Below are 12,937 nucleotides of genomic sequence, written 5' to 3'. Positions count from 1 at the left end.
CATCTGATACTGACAACACTGCAGGCCTTGAAACCAAATTTAGGCAAAACCAAACCAACTTCGGAGCAGCTCTAGTACTACTGGGTCTCTAGGACTCAGAAAGAAAAGAACATAGGAATGTATGCTCTACTCCTGGCATCATCTGGCATTCATCACTTTTGGTCTATGTAAGAGGCTTGGGTATGACTACTATGGTCCCGGTACCAAAATAATTGATTCAAGTATTTGATGGCACAAACAAGCTAAAAATAAATGGGATGGAACGTGCCGAGAGAAACTACCAATGGTTCACACTTATTCAAGAATTTGTGAATGTCAACCGCAAATAGAGTTGCAACTTCTCTGTATCAATCTAATGCCCTTGCATAGATCTCCATGTAAAAACACTACAGAAAATATCTATTAGAAACAAGAATACATTACAAGAATCGTAGTAATTAGAGTTATTTTTCAATGCATTGGGAGAGATGGAAAGAGAGAGAAAAACTCCATGAATATTTGCATAGTCAATACAAACAGATTCAGCGTTACAAGGGACAATTTTCTTATTTGTAAAATAATAATATCTCTTTCTTACAGCACTATGTAAATGACTAACCATTAAGACCATTAATATACAAAACCTCTATCGAGTAAACAAACCTGTAAATAATGCATGTTGAATAAAGATATGTTTACTTGAGGATTTAATGTGAGACACTGAAATTTGTTTAGCAAGGGTAAAAATATGAAACCTATGTAAAACAAAAAATAGACCCTTTCACCAACACACATTTTAGTGAATAATCAAATGATTATGAACAAAGAAAAATTTACCTGGATTGCGTAACAGTAAAGGCTGAGCTTTAGGCTGGGAACCTGCAGCACGCAGTTGCTGTAATGGCACAAGCTGGACAATCTGTCCATTTGGATGCCTGAATAAGTTAACCCCCCCTGGATTCCTAAAGGGCTGCAAGACCATCTTCTGTCCCTGAGCAAGCTGCACATTTCGGACTGGACGTACAGTTGGAGAGCCAGAGGGAACAGGAATCAGAAGGAGACGGGGCCCGGCACGCTTTTCAGTTCCTGGTGACAATACTGGAGTGCTGGAAACTGCAACACTAGCTTGAGAACCAGCACCTGCAAGATAAATATTTAATCAGGAATTTAGCAGTAGGGTAGGAAAGATTCATGAACCCTTTAGAATGGGAGGAGAACAATGGAATGACCATAATTTTCAAACAAACAACTGTAGTAATGAGACTGCAACTACTATTAAAACTAATAATTCAAGAGCACAACTTATACAATGTTATAACAGTGATAACACTTGTCAAGAGTAACAAGAAGTGTGGGATAATCGCTTCTCAAACACTAACTGTTCCTGTTTGCTGATTACCCCTGTCATTCTGTCACCATTACTCAGTGTTCAGAACAGGTTACTCAACTCAGGACAAAAAAAGCTTTTCTTATTTCTGGGTGAATGTTTCTCATAGGATATCAAAATCAGTAACTTAACATAGTTACACGTGACCATTCACACAAAACAGCACACAAGCAATCTCATTAAGCTAAGCTGCAAAGCTTGACAAAAATTGAGAAGGATAGAAAACATTGCAGTCCAAGAGTCTAGAAGCAGTACAGGAAAAAGTCTGCCCCCTCCCCTCTCATATCATAATCCATAGGGGTTAAGAACCATCACCAGATGAAGATCTGCAGGTCAAAGTCCCAGACAGAGAGGGCAGTTAAGGCCCAATGTAACTAAAATATAAGCTGTGACTGTCCACAGATACATTTAATTCTTCCAATGTAATATGAACTTACATTTGTGAGTGAGCGTGTGCACACACACCTAAACAGACTTGCCCTATTATAGTGGTTCAAAAATACCCTTGGAAGATATGTTAAACAGTTGTGGTGGCGTCATTCCAATAGGCGAAACATGGTCTTGGTGGTGCCTATAGCCCTTTCAAATAACACATGTATAAAAGTTTGGCGTGCAGCATACTTTCCATCTTGCCAGGCAAGAATATTTTTCCCTTAAGTGGCTATGCTAAAGCAACAAAGGACTGGTGTGTAATGTGAAAGGATTTTGTATGCTCAATTTAATAAGTAATGGTTCCTCTTTGGGAATAGCAGACATTCCACTGCTTCCTGTAGGGAAGTGAAGAAGGACGGCTACACAACTGTTTGATTTACATATCCACAATACAATCCTCTCTATGTATCTGATGATTAGGCTCACTCATTATGAAATCTGTTTAACTCAATAAATCTCTTGACTAGCAGATGGCAACCATAAAGACTGGTACGAGGCTACACGACTGAACTGTTTCAAATAGAGAAACCGCACGTCTTGCAAGTACCACATTCACATCCCATCTTGGGTTATGAACTTCCATGGCAGGATTTGGCTTTTTAACCCATTCACAAAGATTTTAACACAGGACAATAGGAATAAGTCATCTGTGATCACTGTGCTGACAGTCACTCCCGGATAGAACTCATATTGGCCTCCTTCAGTACGACAAGCACAATGTAGGACGACATTACATTGAATTGTTGAAGGGTCTTTCTCAGACGGGGCTGCCGACTGGAAAAAATTCATAATTTAAAATAATGCCTACACTTAGTGGGTTGAATATTCGTTTGTCACCTGGAATTTCAGGGATGCCCTTAAGAAATTCTGTTCCTGCTGAAGACAAATAGGCCATTCTGGCATACTTTAACTGAACCCTAGTCTGAGCAACGAGTGCCATGTTTATTATTGCCAATTTCTTTCTCTCACCCAGCCTGCCATCCTGAGATGAGTAGTAAGTGAATCGCCTAGGTTTAGCACTCACTAGAGGTGTAATGTACTGTAGGTATGCTGGATGTCGGTGTGAAAGAACAAATGACCTGTTCGGCACATATCTAAACACCTATATGGGAAGTTGGCATGTCTAGAGGCTCTGAAAGGACATTTTTTTTGTTTTTAAACATATCTTTTCTGAAACAGGGAATATTTCAAATGTTGAACACAAATCTATGCTCAAGAGATTTAGTGTGTGTTAAACACGAGTGTGCATGAATTCTGCTTTTTTTTTCTTACAATTTACTTAAATGGTAGAAATAGAAAGAATTAAATTAGAAAAAAAAACGGTCGTTTCCAATTCTTACCTGTTTTTTGGCTGAGTGAATTTATTCCAGACAGCAAAATAGGTACAGAACTGATAGTAGAACCTGAAGTGGAAGATGATGATGTGGTCACGAATGTTGTAGCTTTTGTTGTGGCCACCAAAGAAGCAGAGGTATTTGTGTTCACTGCTAAAGGAATTGTTGATGTGTTTACTATTGTTCTGGCAAATGAAAGAGGAGTTAAAGGTGTTACTGGAGTTGTGGGAAATTTGACAGTTGCTTTGGTTGTGGACACAGTAGCAGAGGACACAGTTGTAGGGGAAGTTGTATTTATTGTCTGAGATGCTAATGTGACGCCAAACCCAGCAGGAGATTGTAGTTTGCCAGGAGAGACGACTGCGGGATTCTTAGCAGGGGTGGCTGTAGGAGACACCAGTTCATTGGTATTAACTTTGGAAATAAGAGTAGCAGCTGTAAAGACTGGCGCAGAAAGTGTGGATGAAGGTGTAGGCAAAGTTGATATTCTAGTCGTAGGAGTGGTAGTGAAAACTTGGCATGACCGGGAAGTGGCAACAGGAGTGACAACAACATATGACGTTGGACTGACATTGAATTTCTGAGTGCCTGAAACTGGTTGTGGGGTGCCGACAACTGGGATCTTCTGCTGCAGCGATCCATCTTTGTTCAGCACAAACTGTGTGTATACACCGCCAGAAGAAGGCCGGGCCGCTGGAGAGAAAGAACATCTTTAAGTCAACAGTGTATTTTATACTTGGTCATTAGGAGGCTTGGCAAAAACATTTACAACATCACTGGAAACAAAAGCCACAAAAATATTTATTACAGGCACAATATTAATAAAACACTCCAAAGCTACTTCAGCTGCCATCTAATCCTGACGCTTCAATCCATATTTTGAACGAAACAGTTATCTGTAAAACCAGTTCTGTATCATGGGTATCTTCATTAATAAACATCAGAAAATCTCTGGTTAAATACGTGGCATGGGTCTTATTAGAGAGGGAATATGCTACTTACCAGTATGCATCTGTTCTTGGCATGTAGAGCTGCAGATCTCCACACTTTTGCATAGATCGCCATCTGGTGTTGGGACCGGATGTTTGCAGTTTGTTTTTCTTCTTGGAAAGTCTTTGGAAGTCACGAGGTCGGCGACTCCTCCCTTGGATCGTATTGCGCATGGGCTACGGCTCCATCCTCAGATTGTTTTTCCCCAACAGGGAACGATGGAGCGTAGTAATAACAGTGAAGAAACCCATGTGTGTTGTATCTAAATAAGATAGACTGGAACAGATACAGGTAGCCGGGGAGGCGGGTGGGCGTGTGTAGATCTGCAGCTCTACATGCCAAGAACAGATGCATACTGGTAAGTAGCATATTCCGTTTGAGGCATATGAGCTGCAGATTACACACTTTTGCATAGACTACATAGCAGTTCCCAACCTTAGCGGCGACCACCGGCATCTGTTGCAGTTGTTAGTGTTTTTAGTACAGCCTGGCCCACACTAGCTTGTTGCTTGGTTTGCACATCTACACAGTAATGTTTAGTGAAAGTGTGCGGTGTTGACCATGTAGCTGCTTTGCAGATATCACCTAAAGGGATGTTACCTAGAAAAGCCATAGAAGCCCCTATCTTTCGTGTAGAGTGGGCTTTAGGGGGAACAGATAGCGTTAGTTTTGCTTTGTGATAGCAAATCTGTATGCATTTTTCAATCCACCTAGCTATCCCTGATTTTGAGATGGGGTTGCCTTTGTGTGGTAGAGAGAAAGAGACAAATAGTTGTTTGGTCTTTCTGAAAGGTTGTGTTCTCTGGATATAGTAAAGTAATGTAATGCCCGTTTAACATCTAACGTGTGCAGCGCCCTTTCTGCAACAGTTTGAAGTTGTGAGAAAAATACCGGTAATTCTACCGATTGGTTTAGATGAAAGGGGGAAATGACTTTGGGTAGGAATTTTGGGTTGGTACGGAGAACAACCTTGTTCTGGTGCATTTGGAGAAAAGGTTCTTGTATAGTAAGTGCTTGTATCTCACTGACCCTTCTAAGGGAAGTGATGGCTACAAGAAAAGCTGTTTTCCATGTGAGAAATTGCAGTTCGCATTTATACAAAGGTTCGAAGGGCGGTCCCAAATAGCCTTGTGAGAACTATATTTAAGTTCCACACAGGTGAGGGTGGTACTCTGGGGGGAATTATTCGTTTCAGGCCTCCCATGAAGGCTTTAATGGCAGGCACTCTGAAAAGTAATAGGTGCTGTCTGTTCTGTAGGTAAGCGGCAATTGCTGCGAGGTGTAGCCGAATGGATGTATATGCTAGGTTACACCTTTGTAGATGGAGCAAGTAGCATATGATGTGCTGTATAGATACGTCTAGAGGATTGATTGTGTTGTTATGGCAATAAAAAACAAATCTTTTCCATTTGGCAGCGTAGCAGGCTCTAGTGGTAGGGCGTCTAGCTTCTCTGATGACGTTCATACAGTCAGGGGGAAGGTTAAGGTATCCGAATTCTAGGATCTCAGGAGCCAGATCGCAAGGTTGAGCTGAGCTGGGTCCGGGTGTCTGATCTCTCCATGGTTCTGGGTTAGGAGGCATGGTGAGAGGTGTAGCTTTTGGTGTGGTACTACCGAGAGTTCCAGCAGCGTGGTGTACCACGGTTGTCTGGCCCACGTTGGAGCTACTAGGATCAGTGTGAGGTAATGTTGTTGTAGCTTTCGCACCACTAATGGAATTAGTGGGAGAGGTGGAAAGGCGTACGCAAATTTGCCTGACCAGTTCATCCATATCGCATTGCCTTTGGACAATGGGTGTGGGTATCTGGAAGCGAAGCTTGGGCATTTTTTGTTTTCGTGGGTGGCGAAAAGGTCTATTTGTGGATGCCCCCACATCTGAAAGAACGGGTGAAGAACCTGTGGGTGAAGTTCCCACTCGTGGATCTGCTGCGTCTGTCTGCTGAGCAGATCTGCCATGGTGTTTTGGACTCCTGGGACATGTTGGGCTAGGAGAAAGATTTTGTGTGGAATTGCCCATCTCCATATGCTCTGTGCTAGTTGAGAGAGCTGTGGAGAGTGTGTGCCGCCTTGTTTTTGAATGTAGTACATGGCCGTCATGTTGTCTGTGCGAATGAGGACTGCCTTGCCTAAAATCTGTGTTTGAAAGGATTTTAGGGCTAGAAAGATTGCCAGTAACTCCAGATGGTTGATATGGAGTAACTTTTGTTGCGGAGTCCATGTGCCCTGCACTGTGAGGTGTAATAGATGAGCTCCCCAGCCGGAGAGCGATGCGTCTGTTGTTAGTATTATTTGTGGAAACGGGTCCAGGAACGGGCGACCTCTGGAAAGATTTGTGGTGTTCCACCACTGCAGAGAGCGATGGGTGCGACCGTCTACCAACACCAGATCTGTCAGTTGCCCCTGGGCCTGGTTCCATTGGCGCGCTAAGCACTCTTGGAGTGGACGCATCTGGAGTCTTGCGTGAGGCACTATGAAAATGCAAGAAGCCATCATCCCTATCAGTTGCATAAACACTCTTGCTGGAAGAGAGTGTTGAGGTATGAATCTTTGACGCAAAGCCTGAATGCTTGCAATCCTGGCTGGATTGGGGTAGGCTATGGCTTTTGAGGTGTCTATGGTGGCACCGAGGTATTGCTTTATGTGGGATGGTGTTAGTTGGGACTTTTAGTGGTTCACTGTGAAGCCTAGCTGGTGAAGTAGTTGGATTGTAGTGGCGATGTGGTGTACACATTGGTTGTAGGACGTGGCTTTTATCAGCCAGTCGTCCAAATATGGGAAGACGTGAATGTGCTGTCTTCTGAGGTGTGCCGCCACTACCGCTAGGCACTTGGTGAATACCCTTGGTGCTGTTGTGACCCCGAATGGGAGCACCTTGAACTGGTAGTGTTGCCCGTCCACTACAAATCTGAGGTACTTTCTGTGAGCATGGTGTACCGGAATGTGAAAGTATGCGTCTTTCAAGTCCAGTGTGGTGAGAAAGTCGTTCTGGGAGAGGAGCGGAAGTACCTGCTGAAGTGTTACCATGTGAAAATGGTCCGAATGTATATATCTGTTTAGAGGCCGGAGATCTAGAATAGGTCGTAGAGTCTCGTCTCTTTTTGGTATTAGAAAATATAGGGAGTAGACCCCTAAATTTTGCGGATTGGTGGGAACTTGTTCTATTGCCTGTTTTTGTAGGAGGGAGATTACCTCCTGTTTTAGTAATGTGGAATGTTCTTGTGACATTGGGTGTTGCCTGGGCGGAAAGTTTGGGGGGTAGATGTCAATTCTAGGCAGTACCCCGAGCGAATAATTGGGTCACCCATTTGTCTGAGGTGATGGTCTCCCAGACTTGAAGGAAATTTTGTAGCCTGCCCCCGACCGGAGTGGGATGGTCTGGAGGGAGTGGGGGGAAGTCATTGGGTAGGCGGTGTGGCAGAGCGGGCGGTATTTGTTTTGCCTCTGCCTTTATTGTTATTGCCTCTATAGCCGCCTCTTTGATAACCCCTTGTGAAGGTGGACTGAGCAGGGGATTTGTAGGAAGTGGACGCGCTATCTGAGGAGTAGCCTCTAGCCGTACCCCGAAAGGAAGAGCGGCGAAAGGAGCGCCTAGGAGGGTGTGACTGCAGGGCTCCCATAGATTTCGCCGTATCAGTGTCCCTCTTCATATTCTAGAGGACCTCATCTACCTTTGGACCGAATAGGTGTTCTTGGTCAAAGGGATGATTTAGGATGGAGGCCTGTACCTCAGGTTTGAAATCTGATACCCTCAGCCAAGCATGGCGACGGAGGAGGACGCTAGTGTTAATGGCCCTGGAGGCTGTGTCTGCTGCGTCTAAGACACAGCGTATGGAGGTGTTAGTTATAGCCTTACCCTCTTGAATTAATTCATTGGCCCTATTTTTGTATCTTTCTGGGAGGTGGTGCATTATGGTTTCTAATTCATCATAATGCGCTCTATCGTATCTGGCCAATAGCGCTTGAGTGTTGGCGATACGCCATATATTGGCTGCCTGTGACGCAGTGCGCTTTCCTGATGCGTCCAGTAGCTTTGACTCTTTGTCAGGTGGTGGTGCTTCGCCTGACGCCTGGGAGTTTGACCTCTTCCGTGCAGTGGAAACCACTAGGGAATCTAGTGGCGCTGGCCCTTTGATATAGGCAGGATCTGTGGGGGAAGCTTTGTACTCTATGCGTGGGTTAATGACCCTAGCCCTGACTGGGTCCTTAAAAACCTCTGGCGCATGTTTTATCACCCCCTTGAGCATAGGTAGTATGGAGGTATGTGAGAAAGTGCCATCTTTCTTGCCTGGTATGCCCCCACTTTTTGCTGAATGTACTTTGATTGAGTGTGCCCTGGACTCCTGCCAATCAGGTGCCCAGGGCCTATGTTCCTTCCCTAAAACAAACCAAACCCAAATTGGCAAAACTTGGCCACATGTCAGCCCCTGGTAAATGGTACTCTAAGTACCCAGGGCTTTGTGACCCAGGAAGGCCTCTAAGAGCTGCAGCACTCATTGTGCCACTCTTAGAGGCCCTGTACCCTTACACACCCACACTGCCTTTGCAGGCTGAGTGTTTGGGTGCAAGACCAAAACAAAGTCGACATGGCACACATCCCTGTGTGCCATGCCCATCACATACACTGCCAGGGCATACATCAGTCACCCCTCTAGCTGGGTGCCTTATGCCAATGGTGTGGGCACAGGAGCAAGAGCCCTGTGCCCCTACAGTGCCCAGGTCCATCCCTGAGCCCTGTAAGTACAGTGCTGCCATTTAAAGAGTACATGGTGCTGGGAGCTCGTCAAACACGAGCTCCACAGCACCATAATGGCAACACTAAAACTGTGAAGTTTGGTATCAAACTTCTCAGCACATTAAACCCACACTGATGCCAGTGTGGGATTTAATGTACCCAGCACCCCAGAGGGCATCTTAGAGGTGCCCTCTCGAACCTAACCTACAAATCCATGTCTGCTCTGAGGCTGCCTAGGCTGCCACCCAGCAGACATGTTGCTGGACCCCTGGGTAGGAGAGCCCCTGCTCTCCTGATCCTGCAACAATGCACATCCTGGGCGAGGTGCTAAATCTCCTCCCCCAGGATGGGCAGGGGGAAGCTTCAATCAATCAATCAATCATCGTATTTATATAGCGCACTACTTACCCAGAGGGTCTCAAGGCGCTGGGGGGGGGGGGGATCCGCTACTGCTCGAACAGCCAGGTCTTGAGTTGCCTCCTGAAGGCGAGGTGGTCCTGGGTCAGGCGGAGGTGGGTGGGGAGGGAGTTCCATGTCTTGGCGGCGAGGTAGGAGAAGGACCGCCCCCCTGTGGTGGCTCTGCGGATGCGGGGGACGGCGGCGAGGGCGTGGCTGGTCGAACGGAGCTGGCGTTTGGGAGCGTAGAAGTTGAGGCGGCCGTTGAGGTATCCTGGGCCTTGGCTGTGTAGGGCTTTGTGTGCGTGGGTGAGGAGACGGAAGGTGATTCTCTTGTTGACCGGGAGCCAATGCAGATCTCTCAGGTGTCCGGAGATGTGGCTGCGACGGGGGATGTCCAGGATGAGTCGTGCTGAGGCGTTCTGGATCCGCTGGAGTCTCTTCTGGAGTTTGGCGGTGGTTCCGGCGTAGAGGGTGTTGCCGTAGTCCAGACGGCTGGTGACGAGGGCCTGGGTGACCGTCTTCCTGGTCTCGCTGGGGATCCACCGGAAGATCTTACGTAGCATGCGCAGGATATTGAAGCACGACGAGGAGACGGCGTTGACTTGTCTAGTCATGGAGAGGGAGGAGTCCAGGATGAAGCCCAGGTTGCGTGCGTGGTCTGTTGGTTTGGGTGCGCTGCCTAGGGCGGGGGGCCACCAGGAGTCGTCCCAGGCGGAGGGTGAGGATCCCAGGATGAGGACTTCCGTCTTGTCCGAGTTCAGTTTCAGGCGGCTGTTCTTCATCCATTTGGCTACCTCTTTCATCCCTTCGTGAAGGTTGGCTCTGGCGGTGGCGGGGTCGTTGGTAAGGGAGAGGATCAGCTGGGTGTCATCGGCGTAGGAGATGATGTTGAGGTTGTGCTGGCGTGCCGCCTTTGTGAGTTTCCCCTGGCCCCTGCAACCCCCCACTCTGGCGGGAAGCTTTGGCCGGAAACCCCAAATAAGGACAGGGGATGTGCCAGCCTGCCAACCCCACCCCTCAGGTGGGGGAGGCGAGGTAAAGCACATCTCCGGGCTCTCGCCATCTTGAAGATGGGGAGCCCTACCCTATCAGGACTAGGCTACTGCCCCCTCCCACAGGAGAGAGGCAGGATAGGGGGTGTACCCACCCCAGGACGGGGACCCATTGGTCCCTGCCCTTCACCTACCTGTAACGCCCCAAAATCTAGTATTTAGGGGCACCCTGAACCTTCCTTCCCCAGATTCCAGATTCCGAAATTACAAGAAGAGCAAGAAGAAAAGAAGACCTGCCCTGCAGCTGCGAAGGAGAGGGAGACACCAACTGCTTGGGCCCCAGCCCTACCGACCTGTCGACCTCGAACCTGCTCCTATCCCGGCATCTCTTGTGGCCAGCAACTTAAGAAACCCCGGAGGACCTGGCTACCTTTGAACTCTGATCCCCTGGGACTCCCATGAGTAGAGGCTCTACTCAAAAACTACCTTTCAGCCCTGGCAGCAGCCCGGAACCGCGATCCCAGCCCACTCTGCACCAGCCAAGTCTGGCCAGTGCCTGAGTGAACTAAACCCATGAGGACGACCCCACGGCGACTGTGACCCCGAGTCCGGCACCCAAGGACCCCCCTCGACAATCCTGACGAAGCCTGCAGCCTCAGAACAGTGTGCCACCCCAACCGCGATCAACAGAGGGTAAGATTTTCCGACACCAAAAGGCACCCCTGCACCCGGCGCCCCACGGCCCTCTGTGTCCAATCCCGGGGTACCTACCTATCCTCCAACTACCCAACTTACCTCTCGAAGTGGTGGTGGCACCTGAAGAGTCCTCGTCCCCGAGCTTGCAGTCTTTTTCCTAACCAGAGATTTCCCATTGACTTCCATTGAGCGCCCGAAGGCTCAAAAGCACTCTGCACCCAGCCGCCCGAGTGGCCCTGGCAGTGAAAACTCTATTCCTTCCTACTTCCCCACTTGCCCCCTGTCGAGAAAGTATATTTTAATTCCAAGTGTTAGTTCTAAAATAAAACAAGCATATATTTTTTGTATACAAACCATTGGCCTAGATGATAAATTAGAGGCTGCCCAATTCCTCAGTACCTTTGACTTAACTGCAGGGTACTGGCAGATTGGCATGGCCCCAGGAGCAAAAGAGAAAACAGCATTCTCCACCCCTGATGGACATTATCAGTTTACTGTGATGCCCTTTGGGTTAAAGAATGCCCCTGCCACTTTCCAGAGGCTGGTGAACCATGTCCTAGCTGGGCTGGAGTCCTTTAGTGCAGCTTATCTTGATGATATTGCTGTCTTTAGCTCCACCTGGCAGGATCACCTGATCCACCTTGGAAAAGTTTTATAGGCCCTGCACAATGCAGGCCTCACTATCAAGGCATCCAAATGCCAGATAGGGCAGGGCACTGTGGTGTACTTGGGCCACCTTGTAGGTGGAGGCCAGGTACAGCCCTTACAACCTAAGATCCAGGCCATCATGGACTGGATAGCTCCAACAACCCAGACCCAAGTCAGGGCATTCCTTGGCTTGACTGGATACTACAGGAGGTTTGTGAAGGGGTATGGGTCCATTGTGACCCCCTCACAGAACTCACCTCCAAGAAAATGCCCAAGAAAGTGAACTGGACAGTTAGTTGCCAAAAGGCTTTTGACACCCTGAAAGAAGCAATGTGCTCAGCACCAATTCTAAAAGCTCCAGATTATGCCAAGCAGTTCATAGTGCAGACTGATGCCTCTGAGCTCGGGATAGGAGCGGTCCTATCCCAGACCAATGATGAAGGCCAAGACCAACCTGTTGCTTTTATAAGCAGGAGGCTACTCCCCAGAGAGCAGCGTTGGAGTGCCATTGAGAGGGAGGCCTTTGCTGTGGTTTGGTCCCTGAAGAAGTTGAGGCCATACCGGTTTGGTACTCACTTCCTGGTTCAAACTGACCACAGACCTCTCAGATGGCTAATGCAGATGAAAGGGGAATCCAAAGCTATTAAGGTGGTCCATCTCCCTACAGGGAATGGACTTTGAAGTGGAACATAGACCAGGGACTGCCCATGCCAATGCAGATGGACTTTCCAGGTTCTTCCACTTAGACAATGAAGACTCCATAGGACAAGGTTTGTCTCATTACCTTTCGTTTGAGGGGGGGGTGGGGGGGAAAGTGCCCTCTTTCTTGCATGGTATGCCCCCACTTTTTGCTAAATTGCTGAATGTACTTTGACTGAGTGTACCCTGGACTCCTGCCAATCAGGTGCCCAGGGCCTATGTTCCTTCCTTAAACACACAAACTCCAAATTGGCAAACCCTGGCCACATGTCAGCCCCTAGTAAATGGTACCCTAGGTACCCAGGGCCTTGTGACCAGGGAAGGCACCTAAGGGCTGCAGCACTCATTGTGCCACCCTTAGGGGCCCTGTACCCTTACACACACACACTGCCTTTGCAGGCTGAGTGTCTGGGTGCAGGACAAAATGAAGAGTCAACATGGCACACATCCCTGTGTGCCATGCCCAACACTGCCAAGGCATATGTCAGTCACCCCTCTGGCTGGGTGCCTTATGCCCATGGTGTGGGCACAGGAGCAGGAGCCCTGTGCCCCTACAGTACCCAGGTCCATTCCCGGGCACTGTAAGTGCAATGCTGCCATTTAAGAGTACATGGTGCTGAGAGCTCGTCAAACACGAGCTCCACAGCAC

General features: G+C 47.9%; 1 protein-coding gene across 5 annotated transcripts in view; it reads right to left on the bottom strand.

Annotated features, from left to right (window-relative positions):
- MGA (MAX dimerization protein MGA) overlaps positions 1–12,937 on the bottom strand; it is a 1,048,942-nt gene that overhangs the window by 307,419 nt on the left and 728,586 nt on the right. For all 5 annotated transcript variants that reach the window (XM_085627074.1, XM_085627072.1, XM_085627075.1 and 2 more), the window contains exons 15-16: positions 3,139–3,825; positions 817–1,119 (exon numbers count right to left, since the gene is read on the bottom strand). In XM_085627074.1, coding sequence (XP_085483200.1) covers positions 817–1,119; positions 3,139–3,825 — 990 coding nt within the window. The remainder of the gene's footprint in view (positions 1–816; positions 1,120–3,138; positions 3,826–12,937) is intronic.

This window comes from Triturus cristatus, chromosome 9 (genome assembly GCF_964204655.1).
Source record: "Triturus cristatus chromosome 9, aTriCri1.1, whole genome shotgun sequence".
Lineage (NCBI taxonomy): Eukaryota > Metazoa > Chordata > Amphibia > Caudata > Salamandridae > Triturus > Triturus cristatus.
This window is presented reverse-complemented; position numbering and strand designations above follow the sequence as displayed.